This window comes from Lampetra planeri, chromosome 8 (genome assembly GCF_965212315.1).
Source record: "Lampetra planeri chromosome 8, kcLamPlan1.2.h2, whole genome shotgun sequence".
Lineage (NCBI taxonomy): Eukaryota > Metazoa > Chordata > Hyperoartia > Petromyzontiformes > Petromyzontidae > Lampetra > Lampetra planeri.
The window spans coordinates 14,285,608-14,304,289 of NC_136114.1; the positions used below are offsets into that span (position 1 = coordinate 14,285,608).

At 51.4% G+C, this 18,682-nt stretch overlaps 1 protein-coding gene across 1 annotated transcript; it reads right to left on the bottom strand.

The window, feature by feature from the left end:
• Positions 1-2,977: 2,977 nt before the first annotated feature.
• On the bottom strand, positions 2,978-18,420 carry API5 (apoptosis inhibitor 5). The gene is made up of 14 exons (XM_078597131.1): positions 18,286-18,420; positions 16,394-16,555; positions 15,165-15,258; positions 13,362-13,427; positions 12,149-12,300; positions 11,601-11,807; positions 10,713-10,814; positions 9,894-9,986; positions 9,267-9,544; positions 8,312-8,405; positions 7,225-7,281; positions 6,945-7,066; positions 6,509-6,642; positions 2,978-5,757 (listed from the first exon to the last, which is right to left on the bottom strand). Exons 1-14 carry the CDS (start codon positions 18,403-18,405, stop codon positions 5,696-5,698), a joined length of 1,743 nt encoding a protein of 580 aa, XP_078453257.1. The 5' UTR covers positions 18,406-18,420; the 3' UTR covers positions 2,978-5,695.
• Between the last annotated feature and the right edge of the window lie 262 nt (positions 18,421-18,682).

Sequence of the window (18,682 nt, forward strand, 5' to 3'; positions counted from 1 at the left end):
GTCACTGCTCGGCTCTGGGTTTGCCGAGTGTGGTTCGGGCGAGTGCTCGCGTCTGCCTGGCGAACTTGTGTCGCCTCGTGGGTCGGGCGAGTCGTATGTCGTGTCTTGTGAGTTATTCACCCCGTTGTTTGATTGGCGATACTACGCTGTTAGTTTTATTTCACCAGGTAAGAGGACCACTGAGCTGTTTGGCTCTTTTTCAGAATCGACCTGGTTATCGCAAATGACAGTGGACATTTATAGCAGCCAAAACATACTCTGAACACGTGATGTCGATTCTAACAGTGGAGGGGGAAACCGGAGGCCCCGGAGAAAATCCACGCGACCACGGGGAGAGAAACACCGCAAACTCCAAATACACAGCAGGCGTCAGGGTCGAGGTGGAACCCACGACCTCCTGCACACCAGGCGAGGTAGTTAACATCTCCTAGCCACCGTGATGATGATGAGAGAGACAGACACGCAAACTCCAAATCTACAGCAGCAGGCGTCAGGGTCGGGGTGGAACCCACGACCTCCTGCACACCAGGCGAGGTAGTTAACATCTTCTAGCCACCGTGATGATGAGGATGACAGAGAGACACGCAAACTCAAAATCTACAGCAGCAGGCGTCAGGGTCAGGGTGGAACCAACGACCTCCTGCACACCAGGCGAGGTAGTTAACATCGCAGCCGTGGCACCCGTACTGCTGCTGCAGTGGTGCACGGAGACAAAAAAAATAAACTTAACACCGTTCGTTAATAACACAGCGGCCTTAAAAAGAAAAGACGAGTTTATAATAGGCGACGTTTCGGGCAATGGCCCTTTGTCATACCACACACAAGAGGCCGAGCGATTGATCATCACCGTGGTCGTTTCACTTGCTCGTCACGTTCTGTTGGCGACAGCGCCACCTGGCGTTGGGCTTCAATGGGAACTTGACGCTCCAAGGATGAACGAGAGGCAGACAGAAGTTCCCCATTCCGGGTTTGCCATCGCGCCGGCCTCATGCCCCTCACCCCCCCAGTGCCGGATGAACCTTCCAAGGTGGCAATACACGAGACGAATCACCGTAGGGCCGCAGAGAAACGTGAGAAGCTCCCCAGCTCGTACAAGACCAAAGACGTCGGGATCATCGTGCCGACTAGCACGTGGGCACAACAGTGACGTCACCCCCCTCTACCCCTGGTGGACATCAAGAGTGACGTCACCTCCTCTACCCTGGTGGACATCAACAGTGAAGTCACCCGCTCTACCCCCTGGTGGACATCAAGAGTGACGTCACCCCCCTCTACCCTGGTGGACATCAAGAGTGGCGTCACCCCCTCTACCCCTGGTGGACATCGAGAGTGACGTCACCCCCTCTACCCTGGTGGACATCAAGTGACGTCACCCCCTCTACCCCTGGTGGACATCAAGAGTGACGTCACCCCCTCTACCCTGGTGGACATCAAGAGTGACGCCATCCCCCCCCTCTACCCCTGGTGGACATCAAGAGTGACGTCACCTCCTCTACCCTGGTGGACATCAACAGTGAAGTCACCCGCTCTACCCCCTGGTGGACATCAAGAGTGACGTCACCCCCTCTACCCTGGTGGACATCAAGAGTGACGTCACCCCCCCTCTACCCCTGGTGGACATCAAGAGTGACGTCACTCCCTCTACCCTGGTGGACATCAAGAGTGACGTCACCCCCTCTACCCTGGTGGACATCAAGAGTGACGTCACCCCCTCTACCCTGGTGGACATCAAGTGACGTCACCCCCTCTACCCCTGGTGGACATCAAGAGTGACGTCACCCCCTCTACCCTGGTGGACATCAAGAGTGACGTCACCCCCTCTACCCCTGGTGGACATCAAGAGTGACATCACTCCCTCTACCCTGGTGGACATCAAGAGTGACGTCACCCCCTCTACCCCTGGTGGACATCAAAAGTGACGTCACCCCCTCTACCCTGGTGGACACCCAAGAGCGGCGTCACCCCCTCTACCCCTGGTGGACATCAAGTGACGTCACCCCCTCGACCCTGGTGGACATCAAGAGTGACGTCACCCCCTCTACCCTGGTGGACATCGAGTGACGTCACCCCCCTCTGCCCTGGTGGACATCAAGAGTGACGTCACCCCCCTCTACCCTGGTGGACATCAAGAGTGACGTCACCCCCTCTACCCTGGTGGACATCAAGAGTGGAGTCACCCTTTTATCACGGTGGTCCTCAGAGTAAAGTCATCCCCGGCCCCACCTGTGACGGTCCTCCACGTGGTCCAGGTGGATACGATGCAAATGGAGGTTAATCCGGAAACGACAATTCATATTTAATGAATATTTTACTTACAATGCTGAAATCAAAAATTGAAGCTAGGTGAACTTCCAATAACTAATAAGATCTAAATGCCACCATCCTCATAAAAAAACATACCCTTAGCTGCGTAATTTTTTTTTATATTCCGGTAACAAGATTTTTTTTTTTCCCGGGCTGTATTTGGAGAGACGTGAATGAGTTCTCACCAGCGGGTGGGAGTTGCTGGGCGGTCCAAAGGGCCAAGCACGACTTGGAGAACCACCGCCCTGCGCATCCGAACTCGTTAAAGCCACGCAGGGCCTTGCGGCACGAACAGTCACTACCCCCTTTGGTTAAATTTCGATTTAAAGCTTTCGTGACAGCAGGGATTCATCTTCTTGGTTCTTTCGGTAAAGTCACGTAGAAGGGAAGTAATAAAATAATAAAAATAAAACAATAAAATAATTCTCACGTTTCGGCCACAACGCAAGCAGACCTGGTCTTCACCTGAGGACGGCTGCTTGCATTGTGGCCGAAACGTCGTGAGAATTATTTTATTGTTTTATTCTTATTATTTTATTACTTCCCTTCTACGTGACTTTACCAAAAGAACCAAGAAGATACCCTTTGGTTCTTTCAGTCACGAAAGCTTCAAACCAATGGCTTTGGTCACGTCACGCGCCGTGCAAGAAGTTGCGCTCCAGTGCCACAGAGGTCGACAACGTTCCGAGGAAACTGTTTATTTGTCAAAATGTTACACCTGCTTAAACTGCGGGAAGGAAAAAAAAATCTGGAATGCAGTCACCATAATGAAAACTCTTCTATAAAACGATCATGCAAACACATAAGGTCATATAATACGCCTGGGCTCAAAACTTTTTGTTTTAACAGCTACCACATTTCTCAAGAGGCTCAGCCCCGGGACGTTGCGAGCAAGGCTGGCATGCTCCCCTAGTCACTCCCACTTTTTATAGCCACGCCCATTCTACTGCTGGCACCTCCGTGGCCCCGCCCACCTACTCGGGTAGCCACTCCAACTCCTCAGGTAAGCGCCGCCCTCTTTGCCCACAGGTGAGACCAGCCAGAAACGTAAAATCAAAAGGGATAAAATCTGGGAGACTTGACTTTCCGGAGGTTGGAAACAAATTTCACCCCGCAGCGTCCCGGGCCAAACCATGGGATTTTTGTAGCTTCAATGAACAAACTACACACGACATTGCAAGTAAAATCCACACTCGAAGGTGCCTCCCTCCCTCCACCACTCTGAAGAGTGGAATCACCACTTCCAACTGCTGCACCACTGCCGAGTAACCGCGCGCACAGCCTCCGAGAACAAGCAAAAACAAAATCGGTCGCGAACAAAAATAAAACCGGGCGTGTGCTTTTGCCGAGATTGAACGGCAGAAACCCTTCTCCCCGCTGCCGACGAGTACACCTCCTCCACGCGTGTACACTTTTCCTAGCGAGATGTTTTCCTTGAGGCTACTTCCGTAGCTCAGCCATCGAGTACAGGTGGGCGGTGCGACTGCAACAGGGCCCACAGATCCCAGGCCGAATCAAGGGATGAGCGACAGGGCCAGGGGACGCTACGCATTTCCTTGCGCTCGGGACCATGCACACCACGCCATTGAGGTTGATCTCTACTCATAAAATCGCCAACTGTAGCTCATCTTACAACGGCGTTGCGTCTTTCGATCGCATATCCTCCCGATTTCATTTCCTCCTGTACCGAATAAACTCGCCGAGGGAATGGCGTTCACAGCACGATTCATGAAGCAGTGTTACGAGCGGCAAATGGAGGATTACCGACATTGGCGATGGCGGCGACCGCCGCATTAAAGGGGGCTTGTGAAGAGCGATCGCGCCCCTCTGTAGCTCCAACCAAACAGAATGCAACGCGCCCGATTGTGGTGGTGCACGCATCTCTACGTATCCCCCCCACCCCCTCTCCTCCTGGTCGTCGTACGCGATGCGGTTGTAACTCTGCAGTGGTTGCCTATCAACAGCCTCTCGATGATTTCTATAAGTTAACGGAGTGGCACGACCACGCCAGCCTCGCCTCGACAAGGTGTTGTTGTGCACAAGACGTGGCCAACGATTCGCCTCGCCGGCGATTCGATGAGAATTGTCACGGTGCGGGGACCGCGCTTTAATTCCAGAATCGATCGATCTCTTTAAAAATACTCATTTGTACCGTCCAGTTTCTCCTGGCCATCTCAGATGTTCCATTTCATCCGGGTCGATTATCGTCACGGAGCTATTCAACCGTACGTTGGATAAATGTGCTGCGGCGCAGTTGACCAAATCGGCGAGCCGTGATCGGTTCAGATATCAATCGCCACCGATGTGAGTCGTGAACGTCCAACACTTGTCAGCTCGCTGGGTTCCCAACGCAATGCGCCAACCCGCCACATTCTCCCTTTCCCACCCACCCCGCCCCGCAACAAATCAGCAAATCGTAACCAACGCTTCTTTCTCGCACCGTACCTCGACGAGAAACAGTCCCTACCAAATCCACCGTCACCGCCGCTTCGTCTGCTGCTCCGTAGGGGAGCAAACGCGGCGGGGCGGTGGCAGCGGCGTACCCCCCACATCCCACCCCCCGAAACGAAACTCTGGCGTGGGTGAGAACGACCATCCGGGCCAAAGACGGGGGGACTTGCGTCGCCATCGGGGTGGACACACACACACTTGACCGTCAGACGCGCAATTTAGTTACGCTCGTCAAACGTACAAGCAGAAATAATAATAGTCACTACGAGGGGGCGGGCAGGCGGGCGGGTGGGCGGGGGCTGTGCTACCGATTGATGGGCCATTTACCCGTAATGGTGCCCAAGGTGATGGGGCTCACGGTGATGGGGCGATGGTGATGGGGCGATGGCGATGCCAAGCGGAGTGAGAGCCTCCGTGTCGTTAATGTAAAACACCTACTCAGGAGCGTGGAAAAGGCCATTCTGCAGTTGAACACACTCACGTATAAAACAATGAAATTACGAGCGACTGTGTGATCCAGAGGTTGAGGGTTTTGGGGGCACTAAGGTTAGAGTTGTAGATAGGGTCGTGGGTTCAGGTTCAGGTCGGGGTTTGGGTTAAGGTTGGTGGTTTCGGGGTTAGGAGCAAGACCTTGGGTCATTTATAATGAACTCCAATCGGTGTAACTGTGATTTCAGCTTACGACAATGCTGTAGATCTAATTACAATTTCCCCAGGGTCTGGTTGGAAGGTTGAGAGTGAAGAGGTCGGGTGTGGGATCACGCGCCGTGCAGGACAGCGCTGCAGTTGGCGGTCGTGATGATGGGCGATCGGTGGAGGGGGGCGAGGAACGGGACCGTCCTTCGTCCGTCGGCGTATAAAAACGCGGGTGGGTCATCGCGGGGTCGTTGCAGGCTGCCCGTGCTCGCCTTGACTGGGTGGTGGTGGGGGGGTCAAGAGGTCAATAGGTCACACGACCTCGACCTCTGCCCCTTCCCCGGAACCCTCCTCGACCACGGTCTGCTGAAATGTGAAACGACAAAACAAAAACACGTCAAACTCACGCCACACAATCCCAGGGTGAGACCAAGGTGCATTGTAAGGTCGCACTCACACAAAGTTCTCGCCACAAATGAACCTCAATACCTCGCGGATCGTGTCAAAAAGCATAAACGATTATGCAAACTCCGGTCACAATCGCAGCAGCGGCTTTTGGCTGGTCATCGAACAAAGGCGGTCACCGCATCACGCGCTTTCGAGGCCGTCTGGAACTTTCTTCTTTCCGATATTAAGAAGCCACTGGAGCAACGCACTTTTTAATCTAGATTGAAAACTCATTTCTTTATAACTGCTTTTTGTGATTAGTTTGTTGTCCTTCCCCCGCACCTGCGATTAGCTCAGTTGGCTACATATGCTGAGAAAGAAGTTCTACATACATATATGCTGTGGAGGGGCTGCGTTGTGGGTGGCCGAAGGCTGTTCGGCAAAACCCTTCGTTGGCACCGTTCTTCTACATTCTGGCATCCCGAACCAACCCGCACCAACGACGGACCAGCGTGGTGAAGCGTGGTCAAACACAACCCCCACGACCGACACGATGTGGAAGAGGAGGGGCACCTTCGCCCACTATCGTATCAATGGCTGCGATAACATCATCATGACTCTTGTTGTTGTAAGCGGTGGACGAGCACTACAACACCGCGGACACTCTGAAAGACGCACAATGTCACGCCGTAGAGGCGGCCAGCAACGAGCGGTGGGCGGGACTACTCACCGTAGGAGCTGTAGCTCGTCATGTTTCCGCTGTACTTGCCGCTGGGAGGGCGGTACGTTTGCCGCTCGTCCCTCCTGGGGCCCACCAGTCTCTTGGCCGCGGTGTCCTCTTCGCCCAGAGACCGGCGCTTTTGCCTGAACGAACAACGCCACGCACGCGCGCGGGGGCGAGAGAGGAGAGCGCAAGGTCAAGAGAGGCGCGCGTGGGAATTACGAACGAACGTCTAAATCGACGGCAAAAAGCGATCCCGAAAACGTTACAAGAGAGAAAAAAAAAGCACAAATTGCGAGCACGCGTGTCCGCTGCAGTGTTTAACTAGCGGAAATAACGACACTTTCGGAGCTGCGCGAGATAACGTCATATGCACGACGTCGGCAGGAAATCGTTGTGGCGTCAACGCGAGGTCACGGGAGGGGGGCTCCCCACCGCCACTCACCCAACTTCTGCCGCCGGCGCCACGGAGGCAGCGGTGGCGGCGGCGGGGGCAACGGCCTTCTGCATCGGCTTCCACGACAGCGTGATGGCGCTCTTGTAGGACGGGGGGTTGTGGAAGAGGTCCTGCAGACATGGAACGCACGGGCACGGAGGGGGTGAGGGACGTACGAGGAGGCGAGCGGCAATTTCAACGGAGGACCGGCACACAAACCAAACGTGGCACGGCAGGAGGGGGTGGTGGGGGGGGGACGAGGTGGTAGCCCGACGGCTCGGTGGCTGACCTTGATGAGGATGTTGATGTTGTTCGTTATCTTTAGCGCCACCACCTTAATTTTGTTCTGCGGAAAAAAATTCAACGTCACGTTTTAGAGTCGATTCGTGCTTTCTACCCCAATGCACCACCAGCTCTCTCCTCACAATACAGCCAAATATACCACCCCATCGTGAATAAAAACAAGTTTTGATTGAATAAGGTATTGTTTCTCTCTGAATATTTCAGAGCAACGTCAATTATCATGAGCAATTTTCATTGCAATCCGTAATGGATTTTTGGGTTATGGCACAGTGTGGCCACATTTCCGTCGCAAGACCCTAACCCCGCCAACCGACAGAGTCGATCACTTTAAACGTTCTCGTGTGCAAGCGTGTAACATGCCAACTATTATAGGTTTGGCTCAACAATCAAGCGAGAATTTTTCAAATAACGGGGCAAGCCGAACATATGAATATGTGCAGGTGAGTGTTACAGTTGAATGTCAGAATCAAAATATGTATTTGCACTGCAGGAATCCGAGAAGCTATAAAGCTCTTTTTTTTCACAGGATGTCCAGTAGCATGTCGACAGGTGAACACAAAGACGACCGGCTTGGTTGGTCCGTGGAAGTAGCGATCGATAGGGTGGGTGACGAACAACACTCCCGGTCGCCTGCCTCCCCAGTACTGATGTTTGCACACTGGACCAGGTAACAACCGACACTTTAAACGCTCGTAACGCGTGACAATTAAATGCACTCAGCTGTGTCGGGTTCGTGGTTTATTTATGTTTCATTAGGGCCCAGATAAAAACCCCCTTGGACAATAAATGCTAATTTTCGATGAGGACCCGGTTACACAATGGAAATCTGGTTACTACTACAGCAACAAATAACACCACAAACAAAATAATACAAAAACTGTGGACACGGTCAAGGCTGTGTATTGATGTGGTAGAGGGTTTTTTACGAAAGAAATTTGGCCAGAACATAACGTTACCCCATCCCCAAAAGTCAAAATTACCAAGTGATAATCCTGAAGAGTAATAGGTCATTCGAGCAATTGGATAGCCCAGTCATGACGTCGCCCTGTGAGCTCAGAGCTGAAGGGACATACCTCCTGTGTCTTGAGAGTATCGCCCGTCTTGCCCTGCAGCGCAGACCTCAGCTGCTTAATGTAGACCTGGGAGCCTCGGGCAAAGTACTGCAACCTGCAGACACACAAAGACAAAGATCCCCCCCCCCGTATAGCCTTAAAAGACTGCTTGGGACATGTGCCGTTAGCGAGTAGCACCTATGAATGCCGGAACAGCTAACGAGGAGGTGGGTGGCTAGCACAACGCCCGGCCGCCTTTGTCTCCCGAGTGGCCATGTTTACACACCGCACCAGGTACTCATTTGAGGCCAAGTTTACCTCGAGGCAGCCCGGGACCAGTTCAGATAATCGTCACTGGTGTTGGCCATGAGCGGGAATAGAACTCTGGTCGCTGGGTTCATAGCGCAGCGTGCTCACCGCTGCACTCCCACTCCCCACAATATACTGCACATATACACTGGACACTACCGCTTCTACATACTGTACATTCTTAAAGGCAACAAGGCAAACACCGAAGAGTCAATTATTTAGAATTTACGCAAACGGCACGCAAATTATTTGCTAACATTACTATGAGGCCTCATAGCATGAAGGAAACTCTACCAACGCACTTCTCTCGCGTGGCTGATGTAGATGCAGAGCAACAACAACTATTTCACATTCAAGTGGTCAAGCCGGTCAAGCGCATAAAGAGCAGTGGAGTCCCTCATTATGGATTGGGCATTGCATTTTTAAATGTTGTATGGTCCTGTTCTGGATGACCAGTTGCACAATGGACAGTTTATAATTAACGATTCTGGAATCGGACTACATCACTCCCCTTAACCCATAACCAAGCCACACAACAGCAGCGGCGGCACGCTGCGGGCTGGCAATCGAGCGGGTGGTAACGGGAACACGCGTACGCACGACACGGCTCGCTCCACAGTAGCCGCCGTGGCGCTCCCCCTCCGACCCTTCCCCCCACCATACATACCGCAGCTTGAAGTCCTTGAGCCGCTCGGCGCTGCCGGCGTCGGTGAGGAACGCCGGCGTGCGGCGCGCCAGCTGGTGGAACGTGTGCATCAGGCACTCCACCATGCTGAATTGCAGCTTCGGCTCCTCAGAGGCCCCGGCTGCCGCCACTGCCACGGCTGCCACCGCTGCGCCCGCCGCGGGCGCCGGCGCTGCAGCCTCCGCCGCAGCCGCTGGCGCTGCAGTCGCCGCCGGGCCGTCGCCGTTCTCCGTCTCCTCCGGCGGCGGCGGCATGTACTCCTGTCGGCAACGAACAAGAGATACCCACCCAGCCAACGTTTGGAGGTTGTAGCTATACCAGAATTTCTGGGCAAGTGGCGTCACCGAGCGACTGAAGGCTGGCGTGGCGCACGCGGTTTGCGTTCGTCTTGCCAGTATGTATGTATGTGTGCTGAACCTCTTTCGCACCGTACGTAGGCAACCGTGCTAATCGGAAGTGCGGGGTGAAGGACAACAGAATAAAGGAAAAAAAATGTTGCCAGCAGAGGAGAATGAGCATCCCCTCCCACTGAGCGAGGGTGGATTGGGCAGCGGTGCCAAGGGGGGTACTGCGAGGAGTCGTCAGTGCGAGGCGGGCGAGGGATCTTACGAGGAGCTTGTTGAATATCTCCTTCACGTTGCTCTCCAGCTTATCGTTGTCGACGCCATAGAAGAGAGACATCTCAGCCAGCAGTTTCAAAACCTGCGCGGCGGGAGACACGCGGCAGCGTTCAACAGTTCAACTTCCACTCGCTCGATAATGAAATACATCCAGCGTACACCCACGTGTGTGTGTGTGTGTGGAGGGGGCTCGGTTTTTCTGATGGACTCCCCTTGAGCTTGAAGGTTTGTGCGCGTGTGGTGCTGGCCACCCGGGTTCAATTTACTCTTAAGGTCAATGCCAGTGATGATTATTCTGAGAAGGTCCAGGGCCTCCCCTAGTTCGACTCAGTCTCAAATGAGTACCTGGTGCGGTGTGTAAACGTCACCAATATGGAGACAAAGGAGGCCGGGCACGGTGCTGGCAATCCAACCCCCTCGTGTGCCGTTCCGGCCTTCATAGGTGCTCGCTAACAGCACTTGCTCCTACAGTCTGTTAAGGCTATAGCGGAGGAACTTTGTGTCTTCGTGGTGCTGGCAACACTACCATCTCGTGCACTGTCCCAGCCTTCATTGGTGCTCACTAACACTTCTTACCCCCCTCTATTTCGCTGGGGGGGGGGGGGGGTAGTGTAGTGGTTACCACACTGTGCTATGAACCTGGTGAGACAAAGGTGGCCAGGCATGGAATTGGCCACCCACCCCTTCGTGTGCCATGGCGGCATTAACAGGCGCTCGTCACTTCGAGCACTTGCACCCCCAAACAGTCTGTTTGAAGGCTACACGGGGTAGGATCTTCTCCTTTGTCAATCTTTGTTGCTGGACTCACCTCGAGTTGCGTGTTGCCACTTTCCTCTCCTGGCAGGAGGCTCAAGTTTGGGAGGACGCGCTGGCAGAAGTACGTGACGAACGGTGTGGAGTGCACGTTTTTCTGGTGAAAACAGAAGCGGAGGCAGCGGTGTTTGACAGGCGCGTAGGGTCTGCCGATAGATGGGGGGGGGGGGGGCGATGCTCCGCATTTGATTTACCCACCAAGTAACTCGAGTTACATTTTCAAATTTGCTAAATTTGGACCGTGACGCCGGGATGGACCACGCACAATCTCCGCTTATTATACCGATGCCATGGAATATTTATAGAACGTCCACCGTCCACTGCGAAGCAGTCGCCGCATATTTGTGGTTTACACATCCGCAGTATTAACCCTTTCCCATTCCGACGATATACGTGCACCGCATTAAAACGGAATCTGAACAAAAACTACGATAACTTTAATCGGCGCGTCTTCAGGTTGGAAGACGTACCGAGGCTCCCACAACACCATGCAGGAGGAGCGCGTGTGGCACAGTTTGGCGCCAGCTATCACAGAGTGCGGCCGTGTCGCTAAGCTTCTCTGCGGCAAGAAGAATGTCTTTAAAAACAGCGGCGCTATGGCTAGATAAAAATATTCAGCGGTGAACGGGACCCACCCTGCAACTTGCTGACGTCTCGGAATGGGAAAGGGTTAACCAGGGCAACCGACGGGCATGAACGGGGCAACCTCTGCAGCAAGCGGTTAAAGCTCGCGACCCCAAGGCAACGTGACCGCCACGCAGGCCGTCGTTTCACCACCCCTTGCTGTACCCCTGAAGTTTATTTAACGACTCGAGGAACGGACGATGAAATCCATTTTTATTTGGTCGCGAGGGAAGCGGCTGAGGAGGCATCGCGGACTCACGGAAAACAGCGGCAGCGCCTGTCTGGTGCACTGCAGAAGCCGATCTACGGCGTCCGGATCCGCCGGGTTGAACTCCTGCTCCAGGTCGGCCTGGTCAACCACCAGAGCCACCAGCTGCTGCCGCCCGCTCACGGACTGCAGCGACTTGAGGCCGGAGAGGAGACGCATGAAGGACATGAACTCCTCGCCCGTGACATCTTCAAGCACCTGCACGCACGTTCACACAGGGGGTCACCTGCTGCTGCTGCTGCCGGTTCTGCTACTAGTTTTGCTGCTGCACGCTGGGGGGGTTACTTGACCATACATACAGGTGCAGTACACCAACGGAATTTGCTGCACGATTAGCACGGTTGGCTACATACAGTGCGAAAGAGGTTGAACATATATACATAGCTGAGTGTCCTTTAACACCCTGTTATGCATGGCGATTACCCGTCCAAGCAATTATTCAAGCTCGGTCCTCTGCTAGGCTTCCGAGATGTGCCAAGATCAGGTGAATTCTGGGCGACTTCGTTCGCCGGGCTTACGACCGAAATGAAAGAGCTGACCTTCTTGCACTCCACCATGATGTACTCCTCCACCTCCTTGGTGAGCACCTCCTCGGGCTGGGTCTTGAGGCGCGTCGAGAGGAACTTGATAGCCCTCTCCCGCACCACGTCCTCTCCCTGCAGAATCTGTGTGAAGAGCCCTCCCAGCGTCCCTGTGCGTAGCAGCGGTAGCACGTGTAGCAGAGCTGTGAGTTTATCCGGCGATCGCCGTATCTCCAAGCACAGGGTGACCTCAAAAATACCAATTACCGGCAAGATGGAAGCCGTTAGACAGATGTTCTGGATCCATCAGAGTCCGAGCCAATGTCGCAAGACTTAAAAAAAACATTATTATTCCCAAGAGCTTACCACGGTGAAAGATGTTCAGACTTGAAACTAACGACACTTAAATCATGGGCGGGGTGATGGCCAGCACGAGTGGCCGTGGGCGGGAGGTGATGATGGGGTGGGGCCTACTCCGCGAATTACCCATTTGGAATATACACAGCAATCGCCACGCCCCGACTGAAAACACTTTTAAGGACCCACCTGAAAGAGTTATGAGTCCGTGAGGCTTCCGTGCGAAAAGAAACATAATAACTCTTTCGCCCACCCAAGTTCACTCCTTAGTGATAAATGAGTTTTTGTTTTGGTGGCCCCAGACCCAAAAGCTCTCCTTCACCACCCCACCTCCTAACATCTGAGAGGAGTTGGAGTTCGGAGTTAAAGAGTCAAGCATGGGTGGGTTGTCCCGTGATGTTAACTCGGTGCACCGAAAAGACCACGTTTAACCATTGCAGCTTGTACTGCTATTTCTATAGCTTGTTTAAAGTTACAACAAATATATAAATCAATATGAAGAGGTAAAAAAGCACGATTGAAACAACGAGCCGATTGTGAACCGCACAATCCAGTGCCACAGTAGTCAATGTAAAGTACAGTAAGAAACTGTGACCATCTGGTGCGTGACATTATTGCGCCGCGCTGGTAGGCAGCAAGCGCTAGCGTGCTGTCTGCGATTTGGAGAGTTTAGTTTCAGCTTCCCCCCACCCTAAAAAAGCCCATTATATTCAGAATATGTAAAATCCGCCAACATAGTTTGAGCGCACACTGTCCTGTGCGCTAACAACCAACACAAGAAACTTTAATGTATTTTTTTTTAAATCGCACTTCGCACTTACCATCCCAACGCATCGCAGTTTAGTTAAATTACGAGAGAGCGCGCGATACGTACCTTTGGCGTCAACCTTGAATATGCTCAGCAGAGCATTGTTCACCAGCGTGAATTCGGTCTGGTCGTCTACAAGGGAAGAGACGGGGACAACTTCAGTATGCATGGATTTTTCTCCGGTTTTTCCGCTCATTTAGAATCGTAGTGCGTTTAAAGTATTTAGCTCCTGCTATAAAATTCCACACGACAATAAGCCACTTCGTTGAGCTATCATTGGTGGCGAGGTCACTCCTGGAAGAGCTATATTGCTCAGTGGGCCTTACCTGGTCAAATAAAAAATTGTTTTACGTGCCCGCACACTTGCATGCACACAACGTCATCTAACGACGATTACGGGTGCATTCATTAAACACGTATAGTTGTTGCCTCGTTCGTAACGAAGTACGCGTTGTGGACCCGCAACAAATCTCACAATTCTATCAGGGGGTTCACTCGAACAGGTTAAATGACACTTCAAACCCGGCCTTTGAAAACGACGTGACAATGTAAACGCGCCATTGCCATGCACGTGCAAGTGTGTAATGGGCAGGTCTCCAAGTCAAATGCAAAATGAAATACGTTACACGCAGGTACATGTGCACCGTATAGGCTATACGGTACAGTATGGGGTACTGTATAGTTTCAGCGATGATTGGATATATTTGGCATCATGCACGATCGTTGTATGCAGGATTTATGAATGCAATCGCTGTATGAAGGTAGACATCAATACGAGATAGTATGTTTCTATGAATGTGTTATTAATGGGGTAGCATTAAAAGAATGGCTCATGGAATAACGAGGTAAAGGTGTAAATACTATCCATGTAGCGATTCAACTCATAGATTTGTCAATTAAAATCCATTCTTATAGTCACACTTAAGAGCGTCAAATCCCAGGGACTTTGTTTGGTATCCAGTGACTACGATAATTAATGTTCCTTTTCGGCAAATGGGACAAACGTAACTGCACAAAACAGATTGTACAAGGCAGACGATAGAAAATATTCTTATATCAAATCACAAGAATCCATCAGATGGTGGTGATCGGATCATTACATCGTTACATGAGTCATCAATAGGTGTCCAGTGTAGTATCCTCAAAATACCTGAATGGTTCAGGTATATCAACATTCTTACCAACACCCTCTCGCCCATTTACCACTTGTAATGTACAAAGGTTAAAAAAGTGTATAAAAGAATAAGAACCCACAGCTGCATCCCACTAAATCACAAGTTAATTTTGGAATATGAGACTCAATGCTTCGGTGTTTACTGCACGGAACAGTACAAGACTGGGACTGCATGGCACGTGCCATGGACAGCCAACAAGTCGGTATTAAATTTCGATTTAAAGCTTTCATGACTGCAGGGATTCATCTTCTTGATTCTTTTGGTGAAGTCACGTAGAAGGGAAATAATAAAAATTAAACATTATAAAATACAATTCTCACGACGTTTCGGCCACAACGCAAGCAGCCGTCCTCAGGTGAAGAACAGCGTCTTTCCAACAGCCCTGTTCTTCACCCAAGGACGGCTGCTTGGGTTGTGGCCGAAACGTCGTGACAATTGTATTTTATTATGTTTCATCTTTATTATTTTATTATTTCCCTTCTACGTGACTTTACCGAAAGAACCAAGAAGATTAAGTCGGTATTACTTTGCACGATGTTTGATTTTGAGCTTCAACAGTGCCAAACTTTTTTTTTATTTACCTAATTATTTTTTTAAACATTGTTATATGCAAGACTTGGTATATCTGCAACCCGTGTATGTGGGAAGACATAAATATTGATGTGATGAATTGTAATCATTCAGCGTTTCTCACCGGACTGCAGCAGCTGCGTGAGTACATCTGCTATCCTCGGCAGGTTCTCTCCCGTCGCAAACTGCGGCAGCTCCTTGATGGCCTGGCGGCGAATCTGAACGCACAGAGGAGAACTGAAACCGTTAGGTGTGAACTACTGGACATCTGTGGAAAAGAGCTTCATAACTCATTAGATTCCTCCAGGATACATATTGTGAATATGCTATACTGAACTATGGCAAAATATAAGTGCATTGCATGGTGGAAGATTTCAACGAGTAACATAATTATAATTAAACAGACAAGTGGTTGACCTGCTACATATAAACCTATCAACTGTCATTGCGCATATGGACCTTGTGAACAAATCATTTCCAACAGCATGTTTAAGCAACAATCTTTGGGCTGGTTTCGACGACTGAATCTCATTACCAGAACGCAACCTATTCCAAGTTTACGATTGACTGATGATCCAACACTTACCAGTGACAAGTCGCCTGATTACTCTTCTATTGCTACGACCTTAGTTCCTAGAAACTTGATTCATTGATACCCTTCACCCACGTTGAAGACTATAATTGAAAACTAATTCATTTAAAACTGCCTTTTTGTGTTTAGTTTGTCGTCCTTGCCCCGCACCTCTGATTAGCATAATTGGTTACTACGGGTAACACAAGTTGAACTTACATACTGCAGGACTAAACATGCATCTTCCTACGCACTGCTCCACTTTGTAATTCCCTCCCATCATCTATTTTTCAAAACTCTTTTTATCTTGATGAATTCCAGAAATGTGTTAACTCATATCTATTACAACTTTGATTTCGCTTTTCGTTGTTGGCCACACGACGTTATGGGGCCTTTGGGTTTGTACTCAACTATGTTAATATGTAAAAGGCCATCCAGGAGCTGGGACCCCCTTACTCGCATATTTCATGGGGGAAAAGGAAGGTCCACACTATAATAAACTTTTTATTTCACCCGGTAAGGCCCATTGAGCTATATAGCTCACTTTCAGAAGCAACCCGGTCACAAATAATAGCTCAACGAAGTGGCTTATCACGTGCACATTTAAAGCAACCAAATACTTTAAACGCATTTATTTAATCGTGGAGGGGAAAAAACCGGAGGACCCGGAGAAAAATCCACGCGACCACTGGGAGAACGTGCGTCAAGGGTCAGGATCGAACCCACGAGACCTCCTGCATACCAGGAGAGGTAGTTAACATCTCGCCACCACACAGCCTCACCGAGACGTCCTCGTCCTCGCACAGGTCGAGTTGTGCGTTGATGGCATTCTCGGCCAGGTCCGCGAAGTGCTTGAAGAACTTGGGAATGAACTGCGCCGCCAGCCGCTTCTCCTTGGGGCCACCCTTGACGCCATCCAGGATAGCCTGGTAAGCATCCTTGTGCTGTGGGGGAACACGTGGCGGCGTTAACATCATGCCGAGGCCACGATTCTCAACATCCGGCTGAGCAGAACGATGATGGGAGTAAACGGGGAAAGAGATTGGTGAGAGAAGCGAGCGAGAGAGCGAGGCGAGCACAAAGCAGACTGAGAGAGGAATGTTGGAGAGTGAGGCAGCCAGAGTGGGAAAAAAGAGGGAGCCAGGATAGAGCAGCGACAAGAGGGAACAGAGGAAAGACAACTAAGGAGAGAGATGGAGAAGCTAGAATCAGCGTATACAGAGGGGTGCGCATGTGGAAACACACATCTGGCGATCACCTGATGAAGCTAGTTGTAATTACTGGCGAAACGTCGTACTCAAGATTGTAAACGTTCGTGGCTTGGCTCTCCAACACACCGGTGTGCTGTACTAGTGACGAATTGGCACGTTCTGTTTACGTGATAAAATCGAATTGGCTGTGTCGGGTTTAATGACATTTATATTTACGCGATCTAACCCAAAACAACCTGTATTATGGATTATATTGGTTGCGAAAGCCTACGTGTTAAACTGATCAGAAAGGAGACAACGCGGGGTGAACGGACAGAGTTAATCCAGAGGGACGGTATATATACATCGAGTATGCAGGCGATGCAACTGCACTGGAGTCAGAGGGGCTAAGGACCATCAGCGAAGATGATGGCGGGGGGGGGGATAGAGATCCCCCAATTCATTCGTACACCAGTTGTGGCCCCCGCCAACCACTGGACTTACATAGTTGACCCATACATGCTTGTTTTACACATATACCTACCCAGTATCTGATGCTGCTTCTGCGTTGGCAGTGGTGCACGAGCACAAATGATAAAACCACAAAATTCGTCTGTAACACTCACTGCCTTAGTCTCCACAACTCTCGAGAAGTAGTGGTGCAAATGCGGTCATGCAGAACAGACCGTATTAAAACGTTTCACGACGCAATGCCCCCGATACACAAACGCGAATGAGACATCACACCACTCCTCTGGGTTTGACCACCTGAATGTGAAATCAGCCGTACGAAAGATGAAGTCTCCACAAAGCATGTACCACCTTACGTAGTTAAACAACAACAAAAAAACGAAACCCAGACTTTACATAGCAAATCCATTAAACGAACACAGAGCTGACGAAGACTCGAGCCAGTGGCGTGGCAAGGCGGTCCAAGTTGCAGGCCTCTCCCTTCGCATGGCGGATTTAGATGCGTAGCAACAACTACAACTCCACCGCCTGTATAGTGAGTGTCAGGGGACCTGCGAGTTTACAACGCGGGAAGGGGGGGGGGTCCCATTGCATGCAGAGCCACCGAACCACGACCCCACGCCAACACCACCACGCTACTGCTGCGCCACGGACACACGAGTCGAGTTTATTGTTGCGAGGAGACCTCGAAGCGGCGACACGAAAAACAGAGACGGTGGAAACTGAGGAGGCGAGGGGGGGGGGGAAGAGAGAGAAAAGGCGAGATACATGGGACGGTGAAAGAGAGGGTTAACTGAGAGATGTACGAGCGAGAGATTAAAATTCGGGACTAACCCTCCCGCCGTGCAATCGGCCACACAAACATGGCCACCGAGGCCTACATAACCTCCCCCCCCTCTCACTGCCAACCACCACCACGGCACCCCGCGCAGCCACCGCCGGGAGGTACCGCGAGGCGCCTCGCCGCCTCCACCGCCTTCGTTCGGCCACGCGGCAGCGCGTGCTCGGCTCACCTCGACCACCTTGTCCTTCGCGTCGGCCAAGATGCCGTAGTTCTTGTACATGTCCTCTATGCTCGCCATGGTCGCCTCCTCCTCCTCAAGTGCTCGCACGCCGTTATGCGAACTGCGCATGCGCGTGGGGGGGAGGGGCGAAGGAGGGGGGCGGGGCGGAGTATCCCGTTCCCACGATGCACCGCGGTCCGATTGCATTAACAAGAGGCTATTTTTTCTATAAAAGTCGCTCTTTTTTTTATTCCCTGCGAATTCGGAACACAACTCAACATTTAGCACATCGTCGGCTTTCGCGACCAATATCACCCATAATATGTTTTGTTTTGGTCGTTAAACCCGCAAATTCGTTACGAGTACAGCAACACCGGTGTGTTGGAGATTTAAAAAAATCCACAAC

What these genes read in the sequence shown, in the direction of transcription:
- API5 (XM_078597131.1), bottom strand. Translation starts at nt 18,405, where the DNA reads ATGCGCAGTTCGCATAACGGCGTGCGAGCACTTGAGGAGGAGGAGGCG. An exon ending in GCGAGGACGAGGACGTCTCG is followed by an intron (nt 15,259 to 16,393) that starts GTGAGGCTGTGT and finishes CTGTGCGTTCAG; the next exon opens with ATTCGCCGCCAGGCCATCAA. An exon ending in CTCAAGGACTTCAAGCTGCG is followed by an intron (nt 8,406 to 9,266) that starts GTATGTATGGTG and finishes GTGTGTCTGCAG; the next exon opens with GTTGCAGTACTTTGCCCGAG.